The sequence below is a fragment of the Indicator indicator genome, chromosome 1 (genome assembly GCF_027791375.1).
Source record: "Indicator indicator isolate 239-I01 chromosome 1, UM_Iind_1.1, whole genome shotgun sequence".
In the NCBI taxonomy this organism is placed as follows: domain Eukaryota; kingdom Metazoa; phylum Chordata; class Aves; order Piciformes; family Indicatoridae; genus Indicator; species Indicator indicator.
The window spans coordinates 45829909-45849544 of NC_072010.1; the positions used below are offsets into that span (position 1 = coordinate 45829909).

General features: G+C 40.8%; 2 protein-coding genes across 3 annotated transcripts in view; both read right to left on the bottom strand.

The window, feature by feature from the left end:
• TBC1D4 (TBC1 domain family member 4) overlaps window positions 1-2099 on the bottom strand; it is a 105493-nt gene extending 103394 nt beyond the window's left edge. The window contains exon 1 of the mRNA XM_054400202.1: window positions 1614-2099. Within this exon, the coding sequence (XP_054256177.1) occupies window positions 1614-2099 (486 nt within the window). The remainder of the gene's footprint in view (window positions 1-1613) is intronic.
• An 11528-nt stretch (window positions 2100-13627) lies between these two features.
• Window positions 13628-18994, bottom strand: COMMD6 (COMM domain containing 6). 2 transcript variants are annotated; one of them, XM_054385288.1, is made up of 7 exons: window positions 18946-18994; window positions 18270-18328; window positions 17681-17746; window positions 17425-17501; window positions 16007-16175; window positions 14771-14923; window positions 13628-13816 (listed from the first exon to the last, which is right to left on the bottom strand). In XM_054385288.1, the coding sequence occupies exons 1-7, from the start codon at window positions 18992-18994 to the stop codon at window positions 13766-13768; spliced, it is 624 nt and encodes a 207-aa protein (XP_054241263.1). In that variant the 3' UTR covers window positions 13628-13765. The 2 variants fall into 2 exon arrangements, with proteins under 2 accessions (XP_054241263.1, XP_054241256.1); XM_054385281.1 differs by lacking the exon at window positions 18946-18994 and having other exon boundaries at window positions 18270-18425.
• Between the last annotated feature and the right edge of the window lie 642 nt (window positions 18995-19636).

Consider the following 19636-nt stretch of genomic DNA (forward strand, 5'->3'; position numbering starts at 1 on the left):
GGATCCACTGTCTTACAGAAGGAAGCTGTCCTACAATCTCACGGTACCAAAGCAAACCTACCATGGAAATAAATTTGAAGCAACATCTTCTACCAACAGTAGGAATTTCGATCCTTTCAATTTGTATGGTCTGACTCCTAAAAGCACATTGTCTGCTCCCTTGCCAGGCACTATCCCCTCCATTTCACACTCTTTCTGCATGTTCTGGTCTGCACAAAGCACAATGGTGGCAGCAGTCACCAACAAGTTGAGCATAGTTACCTCCGCTTGGGATACTGCCTGTCCTATCTTTGATGATGGATCAAGACACAGCTATGCATGCCATCTAGATCCCTCCCATGTTATAACCTCTGGCAGTATGTTAGACAAAAATTAATATACTCAGAACTTTTCAGTCATTTTCTTAATACCTCCTACCCTCTTCACTTAAACACACAAAAAAAACCCAAAACCAAAACAAAAAACAAAAAAAAAAAAAAAAAAAAAACAAACAAACAAACAAAAAAACCACCCACAAACCAAAACCAGCAAACACTGAAACCCATCAACTTCAGTAAATCTAGTAAGTCGGCTAAGCGGTTTTGGTAAGATCCAGCGTTTCTAATTGCATACATTTTTCTTCCATACACATCAGGGAAAACTGAAAGGAATGTTTTAACTTACTCAATGAAAAGATTATTACTGAAAGGCCTTTTTGTGCTGTCACCATGCTAAATCAACGATCAAACCTACTCGTCTAACTGCTATCGCTCACATGCTCTAAACGAGGAGGAGAAAGGAGTCTGCTGCGCATTCAACACATGAGCCAATGTTAGAGTCAGGAAAATAGAGTCTTACAGTTAGGTCTTTTTTTCCAGTTGGCACTTGATCAACAATGTCTCCACCCAAACCTAGGGCTGTTTGTAGCACTACTGAGTGTGCCTGAGCAGGGCCAGGTGTCCTTAGCATGACCCGTGAGCAAAATTGGGCGCACCGGTTTTGAAGGATAGTTTCTGTACCACTGGGGGGTCTGCGTGAAAGCACAATCCTCAATACTGTTTCTTCCCACCACTTAGTCTGCCACAAAAGCAACCTAAGACAAATTCCACACTTTGCTCACGGATCAAATTGTATACTTGCCATGGAGCTGTTGCGGGATGAAAAGGCCTCCCCACGGACGGAAGGGGGACAGGAAGAAAGAGTCGCCATCTCCCAGCACACCTGCGCTTCCCAGAGGTTGGTACCCCCACACCTGGCAGGTAGGTGCACCGTACACTAGGGACAGGGGATGGCACTGCAGCCCGTGGCCACCCAGGATTGTGCGCTCCCTCCATCTTTCTGCAGACTCCCAGTAGTGCAGTGCCAATGCCGCTCCCCACCCCGGGACGGCTGCCCCAGACATAGCGAAGCGGGCACGGCTGGCTCCAGTCAGACTCCCCCCTCGACTCTGCGAGTGGGTGTGTGGGAAATGACGGTCTTGCAGTTCCCCGCAAGTGCTGCCGTGCCCCGTTCGAGCAGGCCGACCCCCTCTGAGGCTGCGGAGGGCAGCGCCTGGGGTCCCATAACGCGCGAGAGTGGGAAGAGAAGGGGATCCCGGACAGTTCCCCCATCCCTCTGCCCCCGCCGCCACTCGCCTGATTGGGGTCGGTGGCCCGAAAGACGTGACAAGCCATGGGGGAGTCGGGGTTGTCGGGCTGCGCCTTGACCAGGTAGGCGAAATAGGTGAGGTCGTGGCTGTTGTGGATGAAGCGGGAGATGTGCTGTGGCTTGTGCTCGAAGATGAAGACGGCGGGCGCGGGACTGCCGGGGCGGCTGGGGCTGCCGGGTCCAGCGGGCACGCAGCGCAGGGTAGGCGAATCCAGCAGCAGCAGCACCTCTCGGGCCGGCACCCCGCTGCCCAGAGCGCCGCCAGCCTCTTGCCGCTGCCCGCGGCGGCGGATCTCGGCCATCAGCCAGGGCAGCATGGGCAGCGTGGTCCGCCGGTCCAAGCATGACGAGCCCACGTACCACAGCCTGAAGCGCTTCTCCCCAGGCGGCGGCGCCGGCACCGGCTGCAGTTCGGGCTCGGGCTCCGGCTCTAGGGGGTGGGAGAATGGCTCGCTCTCCCCTCGCTTCTCCATGGCAGGTCCCCAGTCGGAGGGCGCGGCTCTCCGCGGCCGCTTCTCCCCCGGCGCCAGGTGCAGCTGACGGGGCCTGCGCTCGGCCGGGGCGCCGCTAACCGTGCATCCTGCCGAGGACGTCCCCGGAGCCGCACCGCCTACTCTCCTGCCCGTACAGGGTCAGCTCGTGGGGAGAAGGACGGCCGAGTCACGCTTCTTCTCCTCCTTCTCCTCCTCCTCAACGCCCCTGGGAGGAGCGGATAGGTTACGCCCCAAGCGGGCTCGGCAACCGGCCACCTCAAGGCGAGGAGCGGGACGGCACCTCGCCGGGCTCCAAACAAATACACAACGTGGCCTCAGCTCTGTGGTCCGCTTTGCGAGGTACCGCCAGTCCCGCTGTTACCGGAGGAGTGCTGGTCTGCCCTTGCGGCTCCGCAACGTGACCGGCGCTTGGGGGGAGGAGGAGGGAAGTCGGTCCGCAAGGAGAGGAAGGTCGCCGAATGGTGGAGGGAAGAAGGTGGGGAGGCCGCCTCTGGTCCCGTTTGCAGACAAGCTTTTCCCAAGTTGGTTTTGATTTTGACAAGCCGGAGGGGCGCTGGGGAAAAGCCTCTCCGGCGTCAGCGGGTCCCGGGGCACCCCGCGGTGAGGTCTCCGCAGCGATTTTGCGCTCCCGCTGCCACCCCTCCGGCTTCTCCTTCGCGCAGAGGAAAACAGTCTTGTCTCCAGCGGGCGGAGGTACTTTCCTGGCTATATTGCGGTAGCGCCTCGCTACCGAGTCACTGTCAAGTCAGAGTTTAATTAAAACTGATCTTTTTTCCTCCTCCTTAGGCTTCTCTTTCCTGTTGGAGGTTCTAGTTGTCTGTCTTCCATCCCCAACACCACCACCCCCCCTTGTTATCGCGATAACATCCCTTTTGTGAACGAACAACCCGCCACCTACTGTAAATGTTAGTAACTAGTCTCCTATACCTGCGAAAGTAGCTGGGCAACGCTTTTCCAATCATACAGCATCCGTATCCATTTTGTCATTGCCATTGTTTAGTGACTGTCCCTGCGTTTACATCTGTGGCAACAGCGGCGGTAGTACCCGGTAACGTGCTATTACGGCAGCTAATATAACCGTCCATGCAAGACAGAAATCTAGCTTGAGCTAAAGAGCTACTCTGAAATTTGTGGCTTCGTGATAGGTTATTTGGGCAGAGAAGGGGGCACATAGCACAGCAAGTCACAACCCACAACAGCCTTGAATTGACACAAAAAATACCTCATAAGCAGTATTTCAATAGCATTACAAGCAACAACACCCACTTCATGAGCAAAGTATTTTGCTCTTCTTTTTCCCAGGTTAATAATCCATATTACATGTTTTGGCTTATCTATAAACTGTAATTTTCAGTTTAAATGCCCTGACTTGGAAAGACCTCAAATACACCTCCTCCTGCAGCTTCCCAAAATGAGCTATTCTTGGAACAGGGCAGGTAGTGCAAAAAGACTTATGTAGGTAGGACACCAGCTTTAATATTTGCTGCAGTGATTCAAATTAAAGACAGAATGGAACTGCTTTCCCAAACCATTTTCACACACTTGAAGATCTGATTTCTACAGTAGATTTACAACTGGGAGATCTGAATCAAGTTGTGCAGTAGATTTACAGCTGGGTCAGATAGAATAATGGCCATGTTCTTTGGATTAATAACCTAAAAAATGTCTTGTCCCTCTGTATAGTTAGAATTAACCCTTTAGCTGAGAATGTACACGGAGATTTTATGCTCTGGCACTGCAGGATGACACTGGGAGCCACCAGAAGACCCATTTGCTCCATGGCAGCAGCACTGGTGCTGGTTTAATGCTGCAGTCACCTGCTCATTTTCTGCCAGTTCAGTTCTGTCAGCTGCCTCTAATTTAAGTGACAGCACTTGCACAGCCACTGCTGTCAGCACGAATGATGCAGGAATAGCTTGCTCAGGGGTGAAGAGAGCAGGAAGACTACTCTCTCCTTTGGGGAATGGTTGGTTAGATGATTCCTCCAGAGCATGAAGCTTCAATTCAGTCACTTGAGCATAAAGACCAATTTAAACTACCAGGGAAGTGAACTGAATACTGGGCTTGTGCTAAACCAGCAGCTAAACCCTCTCACACATTCTCTGGTAATGATTTTAGACAGTATAATCATGAAATGGCTCTAACAAAGCATCTTAAATGGGAAGCCACGAAATACTGAATTGCTACAGACGCTTGTAAACACCGTACGCATCATCTTTATATACAAAACCGGGTTGCAGACAACCACCTAGGGTTTTAGGTGCAGTGGTGACACAAAAAAAAAAAAAAAAGAGATATGTAAATTCTTTTAAGCAACCAGAAATCCATTGATATTATCACACTGTTCAAACAGAACAAGTCTTCACTTGAAGACATTACAGAGCTGGGCTTTCAGGTGCTAAGGATGCGCTTCAATTTTTCCAGATTATTTTATCAGGTAGAACAAAATGTGGAAAATTATTCAAAATTCTTCAATTGTGTCAGTTATGTAAAGCTGTTCAGATTCTCCTTCAACTGGGTGATTCGCTTAATGTGTTATTTTGACCCAATTTATTATTACTGAATTCTTTACACAAATCCCTTTCACAATGAAATTAATCTATATAAAGGCTACCACTAATATTTTAACTACCTTCAAAATCAAATTCTCAGATGTTAATCCAAATATTTCATGCTTTCTTCTCGCTTCAGCTTATGTAAGTTCTTCATAGTAATCCCTCTTAGCTGTCCATTACCTTTATCCATTTATTTCATCATTTATTTTTCATCCTTTAATCTGCCTACCACTTTTTTATCCCATCTCATTAATTGTGTTTCATTAGAAACTGAGTCCTTTAGTTACATAACTTTTCTTCTTGAAGTTGGTTCCCTTTTCTCATTCAGTTGTAAGATTTTGTGCACATTTAAGTTAAAAATTCCTAATTTTTCTTAATTTGAGCATAGTATCATTTTGGCCATGACCTGGACATGATCCCCTTGTAATCTCTCCCCTGGTGTTCAAAATTATAATGGTAACAAAAATCATCATACTCTAATTCTTTCCACAGTATAGTTACAAATTAACTTAAATTCTGTAATTCTTATATCTCAGTTAATAGGAATCAGAAACATGAGCATAGAGAAGAAAGTAACTTTCCATAGCTCTTATCCACAGAGCTTTGAAAATATGTGTCTATTTATGATTAAAGAGCAGTTTCTCTCCAGGTCATCCCAAATGCAAAGATGTGTAAATGCAGCACCCCTGCAGGGAGACATGACAGACAAAGCCTCTGACAAGATGCCACCATTATTTATTTTTTTCCAGTTCCTTTTTAAATTATTTGCCAAGCTTCTTGAAGAAAACTGTGTTAGTGACAGCTATATTGGAAGATCTAAAATGCATAAACTACTATGCTCAATAACTGCTACAGCATGTGCTGCAAATACACACTCAGATGGTGAAATAAAACCAACCACATACCAAGAGTTGGACAATTTTGAATTGTTGATAACCTGCCATTGATTTCTACTGACTAAATAGACATCAGATGCAAAATCTCTTAAAATATTATTGAAGTAACCAAGCATGGAAACAGCTAACAAAATGCAAGCTAACACCTCTGAACATTTTAGATTTGATACGCTTGTTAATAACAAAGTATTTTTTTCCAAATAAAATACATATGTATATTTTCCTTGCTTGTTAAAGGAAGAATGCCTTTGGGTTTGCTTTTTTTAAAATAATACTTTGATATAATATATACTGTTTCTGCACATAGCATCACAGCAGCCACTTCAGATATATCTGGATCATCAGTTCATATTCAGTGTGAAAGGATGTAAACCTGCAAAATGGTAAGCAACTGCAGTTCTCAGTAATTTCTTAAGGAGTGGAGAGACCTCAGCATCTCACACGATCAGGCTGTTAATTGCTAGCAATTATCCATCCCTTTAAGCTGTCTAGCCACAATTTTAATTGCAGAGAAAATATTATTAGGAGTGCTGTAGACTTTACAATTCCACAATTTATGCATACCTTAAATCATCTTGGATGACAGTACTTTAATTCAGTAGTATGCTCTGTAGCTGGAATTGCTTCTCACCCTATTGCTTTTCTAAGAATGCTGATACTTAATTCTCCGGGATTTCAAGGTCCGCTACCATATTTGTATTTGTTTTAACTAGTCAAATTTTATTCTCAGATCATCTTTGGCTAAAATCTGAGACACAGACAATTGTATTTTTGAAAACATTTTATTAATTTAAGCTTCCCAGTGATATTTGATGACTAACAAACGAACTTTAGAAATGGAATTGAAGTACTGGCAAGTAGGTCTCTAAATTGGGCATATTACCAAGGCTTTAAAATTTAGCTGCTAGAGAAACTCATTGGTATGTGTCAAAACACTAGAAATACGGAAAATTTTATGTTTTGCAGGATGTACAGAGGTTATTGTAGTTTAAAATGTAATGCCAGAGTTCTGAGTAAGACTTCACAGCCACATAGAGACATGTCAACAGGAGACACTGCAATTTGTACACAATAAAAATGACGAAAAAATAATCTGATGGGGGTTGGGTGGTTTGGTTTTTTTTCTCTTCTCTAATGGCACTAATCTTTTTTGATCATAATGGCAGACTATTTGTTCTGCCAATAAGAACCACTCCAAAACAGATTTATTGAAACTGGGATAAGTGAAGTTCATAAGAAAATAATCCCTAGCTAGAAATTTCATAAACATCTCTAGAACTTAAGGCGACCCACCACATCTTATGTCTGTGTTAAGTATGTAATTTATTCAATTTAATGTAGCACTGATTAAGAGAGACAATGCATTGAATGATTGTATTTCTCTACAACAAAGAATTTGATTGTGTAGGGATTCTTATTTTTGTCACTTTTATCATTTAACAGTGATCCCAGGCAACTTTATGGCATGGGAGACTTCAAATCCAGTAAAAAACAACAATTATTTTTGTTTAAAAATATGTTTTAATCTAGAGTCCTTATGTGTGGTCACAGCCTATTTCCAGGTGGGAACATTTGGAATTTATCGGGGTTTTTTAGTTGTTTTGGTTTTGTTCAAGGTTTCTCTCCCCCAAAAAGGATACCAGATAAGCTTTCTAGAATCCCTGTTGTTGAAGTAACTCAGAGATTGGTGGCTGTTAGCAGTTCAGACAAAAGCTACTTGTTGCAGAAAATAGAGCAACTTCTGCAAAAAGAAATTCCACATTCCCAATTATTTCTGCTTTTATATAAAGGAGATACTTACTTCCCTGCTATTTCCTGATGACACTGCAGTTATTATTACTGTAGTAACATACAAAGAAGAGAAAAAAAATGAGGAAGAAGAGAGCACTGTAGCTACTGGAGTCTATTTGTCTCCCTGCAATGCCCACTATCTCTATCTCATTTTGTGATCTTTGTCCCCTCTAACTTTCTAGCAACGGAAACTAGGATAGAATTTCTTGTCATTGCCAAAACTAAAAGGAAAATCTTGATGTTATTAAAAAAATTACATTATTACAAATGATGAACCACAGGTTAGAAAGATTAGCAGATCTGTAGTAGAATGGTAAAATAACATGGGAGAGATGCTTTGGAAGGCAAGAGTACTTCACATTCAATGGTCACAAATTGTATATGTTCAAGAGAAAAAAGCAAATACCAGTAAGAATTCAACTGTGTACTGCTAATAAAATTTTATTGCAAATTCACAACTCAGTATTGTATGTCTGGAAAGAGAAGGTACAGATTACTATGAACAACAGGGTACTTGTGGTCTCAACAAAATACCAAGAATGGTGCCAGCATAGCTGCCAAGAAACCCCAAACAAACAAACAAAAAAACAAACCCTGAACAGATGGGACTTCATTAATCCTGTTTCTCATCGTCCTTGACTCTCTCCTAGGTAAACTAACATCTGTTGTCTTGATTCTGTCAACTGCTGAGCATCTCTCATCTTCTTACATTCCCAACTGCGAGAAGCAGCATGGTGCACCACACCCGTAATTCATGCAAGACACACACTTACATTCCTTCTACTCTTTTTGAATATAAATGCTGATGTCCTTCTTGAGTTTCATGCATGGTTGCAGCATCTAGTACTTGCCAGTTCAGAAGCATTTCTGGGAAGGAAGTCTGTCTTGCTTTAATTTGGCCAAGCTCTCAGATAAACACCTTTCTTAGAAACACCTGTAAATGGCCTGTGACCCAGCAGTGATGGCATTCATGGGGAACAGGAAAATTCTTTGCAGCTTTAATAGCACCAAGAACACACAGAATATTATTTTTCAGATTCAGTGTAATTCACAGGGGAGTTAAGTAACAGAGCAGCTTTCAGTGGCAGAGAAGCATGTTCCCCTGTGTGGCATAAAGATACTGTAAAATAGGCTTCATAACAAACTGGAAGAAGGACTTCAGAGTGGTTAAACTGCACGAAAACCTTGGATTGAGAAATGCAAATGCTTATACCATGAACAAGATACAGATCTAGAAACATCTCTCTGGGAGATGTCTGAACAGGGGAAAAAACCATCAAACAAGAATAGGCTACCGCAAATACAGTATGTATGGTATATATTCTGTTATCATTACAATGCTGAGTGTTATGTCACTGGAAATCTTTACACTTTAATTATTAATAATTAACACAGAAGTTATTTCCCTACAATGAACAAACTAGGATGGAAGTTATGGTGATAGGAATACGTGCAGTTCCAGAAAGAGGCCACACAGGGAAGAACAGAAGTCCTCACCTCATTGTCAGAATGGGATTACTATGTACCAGTTCTATATGTAACAGTGCCACCTGGTGACTGATGCTATGACAATTTTCTCTTGATATACTATGTAACACAGAAATTTATTCTATTGAGTTACAGAATTTTCTTTCTTTCTTAGTACTCATATAAAAGCCTACTGCTCCAAATCCCAGTATGTTAAGGTACAAAACTGACACTGCAATTTCTAATTTATAAATGTAACAATATTTTTAATGTATACTCTAATAATAGAGTATTTGGAAACTAATGGCACCTATATATATTGAGCAGAAACAGTTCCCAAGTTAAGGCAGCTACACCATAATTAGACATAGGAGGAAAACGCAGGGAAGAGGAAACACAGAAAGGCTAAAATTAGCCTGCAGAGATCAGCAATCTCAGCTTCCTTACTCTCTCCATGGCACAAAGTCATAAATAATTTACAGACATACTCCAGTAACTCAGTTCAAGTATCATTTCTCTACTTTCCACCAAAAAAGCCTCAGAAACAAGACTCAGGAAGTCTTTCAAAGCATCCAGGAGTGGGTATGAGGAGTGCTGAGCATCATCCCTATAACACATATGCTTCCTGATGCTCTCAAAGTCCTCAAGCAGCAAGAGTGGAACTCAATGAATATGTATGGACAGCACTGCACAGTAGAAGCAGAAGTAAACATTTGGTCAGAAGTGCAAAGTGACATGCAAATCCAGTTTATGAGGTGATTGAGGCATCAGGAAGGGAGGACTGTACCAGCATACCATGTAAGCTCAAGGTCAAGATAATCATGTCATGTATTGATCTGCCAGATTCAACTTCCTAATAAAGTGAATGCCCAGTAAGCTAGCAGCCCAACCAAATCATGTAACATTTAACAAAAGCTATCTGTCTGGAAAATCAGCACTACCCTGATCAACAACAGAGTACTGGATAGGACAGACGATGCTGAATTTTAAGTCCTCCCTTTTGCAAAGGTTGTTCAGAGATGGGGCACTTTGTGCTGCAGGGAGATCAAATGACTCAGCCAGTTTTGTGTGTTGTTCTAGTACACGTAAAGACTAAAGGACTAATGAGAAAAACCCCACATGCCTCTGAAAAGGAGTGGAAATTATACCCACATACTCCTGGAAAGGAGTTCTCATTATACCCACAGTTAAGAGGGTACTAAATAGATTCAACTATGATAGGGAACAGAAGAAGAAACAGCATTCTTTCTCTCCCACAATTTATCATCTTTCTAAGCCTTGTTTGTAACTGGTCCAGATTAACATATCTTTAGGTTTTTGAGTACAACATCTTGAAAACAGAAAGGTAAAAAATAAAGGGGGATATGCTCACAGTGAACAGCAAGGTTAGATACCTTTAAAATGTGGTTAAAGAAAGGCAAGTACAGTTTTGTGGAACAGAGATACGCTTTTACTTTGTCCATGACAAGGCCAAAGCGTGCAGAAGCTAAATATACACATCAGTAGTGAATAATCATGACTACAGCCATTTGTGCACTTTTCCTATGAGCCTTTTTCCACTTTTGCTACAAAATAACTTTCAGCTAGTGGGCTTGTATTTGAAATAAAGGTGCGAAAGAAAAAAAAGTCGTGATGAAAATGACAATCATTGCCAGAAGATTCCTTCATTATTCCTTTCCTTGAGTTTGTTTGCTGTATAACACACACTCACCCTCACTTCCTTCCTCTTGCTCTGTTACAAATGTTGAAGACAGAAAAAACTGTTTTATCTCCTAAATACAGTTAAGGAAATAAAAACATTTCCTGCAAAATTTCATTAACCTCCTCTGTCCCCTGTCTTCCCCTGGTTTAATGCAGAATTTCATGTAGCTGTAAGTAATTGATACAAGTATTTCTTGCTGACCCATCCCAGAGACAAGCCCTAGGAGCAGCTGGGGGAGCTGGGGTTGTTTAGCCTGTAGAAGAGGAGGCTCAGGGGAGACCTTATTGCCATCTACAACTGCCTGAAGGGAGGTTGTAGCCAGGTGGAGGTTGGTCTGTTCTCCCAGGCAACCAGTGACAGAACAAGAGGACACAGTCTCAAGCTGTGCCAGGGAAGGTTGAGGCTGCATCTTACGAAGAAATTTTTCTCAGAAAGAGTAATTTGCTTTTGGAATGGGCTGCCCAGGGAGGTGGTAGAGTCACCATCCACTGGAATTGTTTAAAATAATACTGGACGAGGCACTTGGTGCCATGGTTTAGTTGATTAGATGGTGTTGGGTGATTAGTTGGACTTGATGCATCATCTTGAAGGTCTTTTCCAACCTGGTTAATTCTGTGATGTTTGAACTTCATCCTAATTTAATAAGGAATTAAGTTTAGTAATAGTCCAGTCCTGAACTTTACCCATTGTAATATTTATGAAACAAGACTTTCATGCAGTAGACTTAAAACAAAATACAGACCATCTTTATCTTTGTTACCTATAGGTTTAATGACCGTGGACTTATAAAAATAGCCCATGTTATACAATTTTGTATCAATTAACAAGCAGAATTAGGAACACACAAGGACTCTTGATTTTCTTTGAAAAGATGCAGTTTCTGCACATACAAACAATTCAGCAGCTTGTTTGAACATGTTAATATCGCTGTCCTGACAAATGTTAGTTGTTTTTTTGTTTGGTTGGGATTTTTTTGTGGCTGTCTTTGTTTCAGTTTGGGGTTTTTTTGGTTGGGTGGTTTGTTTTTGTGGCTTCTTTTTTCTTTAGTAAAGTACTTAATTTTACCATTACTCAGTACAGAATTTGCAAGTGATAGTGATCAGGATGAAATCTCAGAAGTTTGAGTACATACACATTTCATCACCTCTCCTAGATGTCCATAAATCTCTGGAAATTCTCAGGACAGTAAACTACTATATCACACATGTCCACACAACTTCCAGCCAGAGTTACAACACTAGAGTCCAGGGACATTTTGAAAACATTCCTTAGCATTTCTACAATATTTGACTTGACAAAAGGCAAGTTAGACTTTTCAAAGGGGACCAGCTTTCTCCTCTTGGTAATGAATCAAACAAAAATGGTAACTGAAAGTTTCCTCATTACCTTCCAGTGTCTTCTAAATTGTTGTTTCTACAAGTCAAGACATGATTAATTCAATTTTCTTTTTCATCCATTTTCAATGAAGGCACAAATACTTCCAGCTGTATGAAGAACTTAAGCACATTAAAGCAAAAGGGGATAATTTGTAAGGCTCTGGGTTTATTAAAAGAGTATTCTTTTTCTGGAATTCTTTTACTGATGTAAACTGATTAATTCACTAGGCCAAAACGACAATGTTTTTCAGTTAAGCAGCCTGAAGCTTCTACGTACCAGGTAAGAGCAGTCCACTCTCCCCAGCCACAAAAGCAAACATCTCAGACTTCAGCAGCACAAAAGCAGTATCATCCAGATCAACAGCCACAGCCCATAATTTTTATTATCTTTTGTTAAAGCCAATACTGTTGCACTTACTTAGTACTTGGAAGTTGCTGAGAAGCCTATTTTCATGCACCATGCCCAGAGTGAGAGTGTATCTCTCTTTGCTGAAAGGACTGCAGTATGAAACAATGTGCTGAACATTTTCATGACACAAAGGCAGGCATAACCTGCATGACTTTCAAACAGCTTCTAAAAACGTTAATTAAAAAACGAGAGTTAGAAAAGTAGATACTCTCAAGGGGGTCGAAATCACTTGAAGATCTGTCTCAGCAAAACTGGTTGTCTCCATCATTCTGAAGCTGCAGCATAAACTTCAGTCTGCTTATTAGTGTGAATTGTCTCTTTTCACATTTACTTGCTCTGCTACACCAGCAGCACATCTTGAAATGCAACAGTATTGTTTATTTGGCATCCCACTGTATTTACAGTTTGTTTTGTTTATGGAAAACTCAGGAAAAACACAGACCATGCAAGCACGCTTCCCCATTCTTCAGAATCCAAGGTGGTATTTTGCTGGTTAGAGCATTCTCTGAGAGCAAGCACATGCAACGCAGTCCAGTGGACTCCTGCCATAAAATAAAATTGAAGAAATCTTCCCAGCTTTTAATGTAGTACTTTCTGTAATGTGCCAACCTGAATTTTCAAGATTTCTTGTGATTTTTCTAGATCATAGCTTAGAGTGAGGTAACTACATCAATATTCTAATTTAATTAGATAACAGACTGCTGATCAAAACATCAGAGCACAGCAGATTAGAGTTGAATTAAGTGCAAAGGCAAATATTGATTAAACTCATCTTTTTATTTCTATTTAAAATTAGACTCTGGCCTTCATTTCAGAGAATAAATTTCAGGGCTCCAGAAGAGTTTAATGCATTATCTCAGTTTTTATAATCCTAAGTGGTGGGAAATTTAGGGCAAGTTTCCAGTTATTAAAAGAAGACTGGAAGCCAGGTCTGCAGATACCTGCAACTAACTACTTGACATTGCTACGCTTTAAGAACACTGTATACTTGTTATGTGTAATTTCATATACTCCTTATAATTAATATTATTGTCGAGTCTACGTGCATATCAATTTTTTAGACAAATGTGTCAACACAGAATTTATACTTCTCTCAGTATGTTGCCAGCCAACATTTTCAGGTATCTTTCCACACTCCAGTTAAACGTGCAGTTTCTTACTCTTGGATATTAGAAAGTCTACAGCGCTGCTTCTTCATACACATCCTGATCTTCTGTCTACCAGGATGAAAACATGCTGAACATGTTTTCATAAACACTGCAGAGTTGGCTTCAAGTATTCAAAAGCAAAGAGATCTTCACAGCAGTGCAGGGATGATGCTGACAAACACCCACCGAAAAGACCAAGGATACATACCTTGCTGGACAATGGTACTTCATTCCCTATGCAGAACAACAAATTTACTTCATCTAAGTCTGTCCTATATTTCAGTGTAAATAAAAGTTCTTTTCACACTGTTTCAAGAACGGCTGCCATTTCCTTGAACTGTCTGAAGAGGTTCTAAAAAGCAAGAATTGAGATAAAATTTCAGTTGCCTGAGAAAAGCTTGAACTGTATTTCAAACTAACATGTTCAACAAAAATTACAATCCACATTTCTCACATTACTTCTTTCCTCCAGTTACAATTTGCAGCTCGAACTGGAAGTTTCTGCTTTTCTTTTTTCTTTCTTCTGTGGTCTGTTTGGCATTTGGGCATATTCACTACTAAAGTTGCAGAGGTGATGCCTTATTTGCATGTGTTTGCCCATTGATAGAAGACTCACCACACAAATGTTTCCATTCCCAGCTTCTCAAGTATAGGATTAATTTCTTACAGTAATTGAAATGTAAATTATTAAACAGGTTTCAATGAGAATAAATACAAAATTTCACAACACCTAAGTATTAAGAATAATCTCAAATTCCATCCAGTCCAACTCCAAGGATTTATTTATAAGCTTGTATGATATTCTAAATGACAGATTTCCCTTTAGACTGGAATGGCAACAAAACTGACACATCTGTGAAGATTTAAACAAAGCTACATAGGTTAACAGATAAAAGCATAGCAGTTCAGAGATGGTGGTGACAAAGCACATTGACCTCCATTCCTAACCATTACCAAATGTTAGGCTTAACTCAAGTTTTAGAATTTGAGGCTGAGGAACATTTCCATAGGTCTAGAATATTCCATCTGTTTTCAATAAGGCAGAGAGACAGGTGACAAGAAATATCCAAAAGTCCTTATGTGTTCAGTTATTAGCTTATTTTGTAGGACAGCAGACCAATTACTTCTAAAGAAACAATTTCAGATGAGTGACATAAAACTAAATATTATGAAATAATTAATGCTTAATCTTTGACTAACTGAATTACTAAATAAGCACTGCAAAGGTATGCATCAGGTCATATGGTTGCTCCTTCACAACGTCATTATTTTTAAGACACTGAATCAAGTACCACTGACTACTGACCTTGAACTGTGGGATGGTCATCTCAAAAGATTTCTCTGTTATTTGTCCTGAAGGATCCGCCACTGTTAGTGCCACCATAACGTAAGGATACTTCAGAGACCTACAGGCGTCAGAGCTCATCGCAACTCCCAGCTTCCATTTAAGATCTACAAACTACAAAGAAGAAAATAATTGGAAACTGTGTTAAAAGAAACATCCAGCCTAGTATCACCATTCTGTTGGTGTTTTGAAGACAATATAGGACATCCAGAGGTCACAGCCAAATGGGAAACCAACATACAGATTCAGATATTACTGTGAATCCAATGCCTTTCCTTTTAATGGTGAAAAAATAATAAGCTATTTAGTAAGTTATTTCACTCTGTGAGATGTTTTATTTAAGTACTGTCAATAGTCAAGTACAGTCTATTTAACGCTCTAGTAAGAGGAGGTAGAGCCACAAAGTTCAACTGGCTTGTGCATTATTTGTGCTTTTGTCTTTTTTTTGTTGTGGTTGTTTTTGTGTTTTCCCCCAGAAGCTTCTAAAACAAGTGGAAACATAAAACACACATTCAGTGTGCAGAAGTTATAGTATCAATAATAGAAAAAAATTAAGGCATTTCCTAACTGTATTTTAGATAAATCAGAGTACATCACAAATACATTTCAGAAGCGTAAGTTACCATTTTCAGCTTTTTATGAGGCAGAACTGCTGAATAAAAAAGAAAGCCTTTAGAATTAATATCAAGCCTCTGACAAAGGTTTTTTCCATAGTTCCATAGTCTTCTAAACCGCTGTTAGGGAAAAAAAAAAAAAAAAAAAAAAGCTTAAAATGTAGGGGGTTTCTCTTTGAAAAAATAAGAGAGGATGCCAAAAACTGACAGAAAGCACCTTTAAAAAGTTGAAGCTTAATGGAGACAATAAATCAAGTGCTGTTGTTATAAACTCTGAAGAACAATTCAAATTACATGTAAGACAGGTTTACATAAAGAGCTAATACAGCTGTCTGCCACAATGACTGCCACTCTACCTAATAGTACTACGAAGCACTAATTTTTGAAAAGGTATGAAATGTGACTTCACCACCCAAACAATAATACTAGGAAACTGTTGAGCATTTAAACATCCTTTGTTGTACATGCTCCTTTACCTGGCTAGATATTTGCCAATATATGTAATATTAAAGCTTTCAGCAGTCAAGAAGCACTGACATTTCTGAAAAGTTAATAACTGAGTTGCACTTCATCGTTTAGTTACCTGCCCCACCGTGGCTGTGTTTCTTGCATCTTCTGATTCACTAATGGATTTGCCCTGCTCATTCCATACATGACGGATAACTTGAACTGCATGTTTTGGCAGTGTGCTGACTGCATTGCTCAAGGTGGTGATGAGTTCTTCTGTAGAGAGATGGTGTCTGGCTGCCGTGCTATAGGTATATCCAAAGAACTTAACATTAACTTCACGCTCTATGAATTTAATAAAATTTCTCACTTCACCCCAAATGGGGTATTTTTCATGTCTGCTTTATGTATCTATGCACTTTGCAATAATTAGGAAGCTTGTGGTTTTGGTTTATTTTTTTCAGAGTATTTTACTCCTCTTTTGTATCTACATGCAAAAAACAACATGACTTGTCTTTTAATGTGTCATAAGACACAGAGACCAAGCTTTGCTGGCCTTGCACAACATAAAACATTAAAACAAAAGTAATCACAGCCTCCGAGTGCTTTTGCAATAGAAAGAAGGCATAATTCAATGAAAGATGTGTGCAGAGAGCAGTTAGAAATACTATTACTTCAGAAACTAGGCAGATTAATTAAAGGTTTAGGAGAGGTAATTTAAATATCACTAAAAGGCATGTAAGGACCTCTAGGTAATGATATAATTGGTTAAATGATGCAATAAACCCTTAAGTGAAAAGGCAGCAAGTCTAGAAGAAAACAGTCACTAAATTTCTTCTACAGAAACAACTGAAAAACTAATTCCCACCCTAGGTTTGTTTATACAGACCTCATCTTCTTAAAGATGAGATGCTAATAAAAAAAGAGTTGGTCCTCCAAGGCTTTGCATTTTAGAAGTAGAAATACGTTAAATTTATAGTGGTGTATTACCCTCAGTCATACTAATGTTAACATTAACAAAATGTTTAGAAGCTAGGTATTAAAAGAGCAAGCAAGATCCTTCTTTCCAAAAATACAAAAACTTATGGCAGAACAACAGCTAAAAATACTATACCTTCAACATAGTACTTCAGTATTATAAAACTCTGTGCTCTTCAAACAGGCACAAATGCTGGTTTCCAATCTCTACAAAGCAAGTTTCTAGAACATGCTTCTTCCAGGCAAAGGCCTAACTGTTTTAGTTTTGTAACTCAGCCTAACTTCCTCTTTTACTTTGCCAGCAGTTCTAAAGCTTACATAGGATCTCAGAAATTTTTCTTTTCTTTTTTTTTTAATTACAAAAGGTGAGACCATGTAACAGATAACTAAACATTTTTAAAGAAAATAAACTAAGCCAAGAAGTTCTTCTTTCTGTAAAAAAAGTTACAAACTTCTGCCATTTTCCCAAATCAGTTCATTTTATAACTCACATTTGAAGTCACTTTATAAAACCACTGTTAAGCTGGGATAGAGAGAAAGACAGACATGAGGCAAAGTAAAGGATTTTGTGCTTACCTAAATAGAAAGGAAACAATGTTAGCTATTTTTGACAGGTCACCAACATTAAGCTCAATCCCAGATGTTTGAATTCTCTAGAAACAACGTTTAAACAATTACAAATAATATTAAATTATGCATTAGTAAAAACCTTTTTGTGTATACACACAAACACACACATACATACACACCAAAACCACCAAACTTGAGATTTTATCCTTTACAGCATATATAGTTAATACACTTGCTTGTACCTGCTAGTATCCAAATTTACCTGACACAGCTCTGCTGTATTTACACCTGGAATCTTATGGTTCAGATGTTGAATTATTTGTTCACACTGTAAAGAAATTAAGGTTGAAAACATCCTTAGTGAACATTTAATATAAGAGACAAAGTTAATTTGTATACTTGGACACTACAAAACAACAATAAAAGGTTGCAAAAATGGACAACAGAAAAGTGCTTTCAATGCAAAGTGAGGAACAAAATAATTGAAACGATAAAATTATATCAAACCCAAAAAGAGCAAATAAATGTAATTGTGACCTCACTAGCTAATACACCATTTTCATCCTATCTGTAGAGCCATCCTGTTCGAGTGCACACTATAGCAAGCAAACTATTTTTCAGAAAAAGTAGCTTGAAGGGCAGAAATACAATTTTGTAACCAAAACAAAATTAAACTAAGCCCATTACTCTTAGCAGAACTAGTCTATTTTATGAGTCATGTAAATCCAAGCTACTACATATCTAAGTTTCCCTTTGCAACATAAAAAAAAACCAGAAAAGCTTAAACACAAAGGTTTCCTAAAATCAAAGTGCCAGCAGCCCTTCCACGTTCCCTTTATTATTCTGCTTACCAGTTCTGCAAAGAAGTCTTGAGGTATTAAATTAATCTTATCTGCTGCACCACCAACATCTGAAAAACACAAGCAGTAGTGATCAGAAGCAAATCGTTGAAGTATTACAGTGATCCATCTCATTTCGTTCTGAAGAATTCCCAGGTCTTCATGCATACATTTACTTTAAAAGCAAAGCTGTCTTATAAGGGAGTCTCTCCTCTGTTAGTATGCACTAATATACCCTGATCACCGTTCCAAACCTAATAAAAGCGACTCCATAGGCCTCAGAGCTCCAGGCTGAGTCTATACCATTGCGGTTTCACGGCCCCAATTTCCCCAGCCCGCACCAAGTCCCGGGGCTAACCAGGAAGCCAAGCATGCCTAAGGCTGCCCTCTGGCACCAGGACCACAAAACTGCTGCTTCCCCTAAAGCTTTGCTGCTATATATATCCAGGCGGACAGCCCAAGAAGGCCCCCGTCGGCTCATCACAAGCTTTCGCCAGGCCCGCGGTGCAGCAAGGCGGCACCCGCCCTCCCAAGCAAAGCCTTCAAGGAGCGAGGACCGCCCACAACTTCGGCCGGCCGCGTTTCCCTACAAAACCCATCCCGCAGGCCCGGGTAGGCTCAGCTCCGGCCCAGATTTCCCAGAGATCCCCTCCATCCCTACACCAGGATGCCTTCCCTGCCCTCTCACCCAGCGCCTCAAGCGCCCGCGCCAGTACCACCACAGAACGTGCAGCCATAGCACCGCGCACCACCTAGACCCAACTTCCGCCACGCAACGCTCGCCTCCCTGATTGGCTCCGAGGAACAGCAGAGCGAGGCGGGGCCAGCGACCTTGCCTTTATTAGCTTCCGCAGAAGGAGCATGCGCTTTTCTCTCATGCGACAGGAGAGATGTTCCCGCGCCTTGGGGTCACGCGTCCTGCCTTGGCACCGGGTGGGATCCGTGCTGGGTGTGGGTGGAGGTATAGTTTTTTTACTTCTCGAGGCAAATCACGTCTTAAATAGGCACGAGAAAAGGCAGGACTCTGTTTTAAGAGACTGTTGGGTCAGCAATCGTCGGGCAGAAAAGGTCACCTGCGGACGGTGGCTGAGAGCCTTGCGGGGCTCGTGTACCCGTGCTTTGCCTCAGGCCTGTGCTGCTGCAGGCGAACATCCCCGCTTGGGGAGATGTCTGGAGAGGCGTTTCTACGTGCCAGTACAAGTCACGTCTGGTTTGCACAAGAAGTTGTTCATAGACCTGGGTTGATTAACTGGCGTCAGGGTTTTCTTAGCGTGCATTGTTAGTCTCAGGTACATAAATTATGCAGTGTCCTGTGTGTATGCAGCACATACGATATATTGAACTTAATACAGATACTTCAGTACTTTCTACAGGTGGAT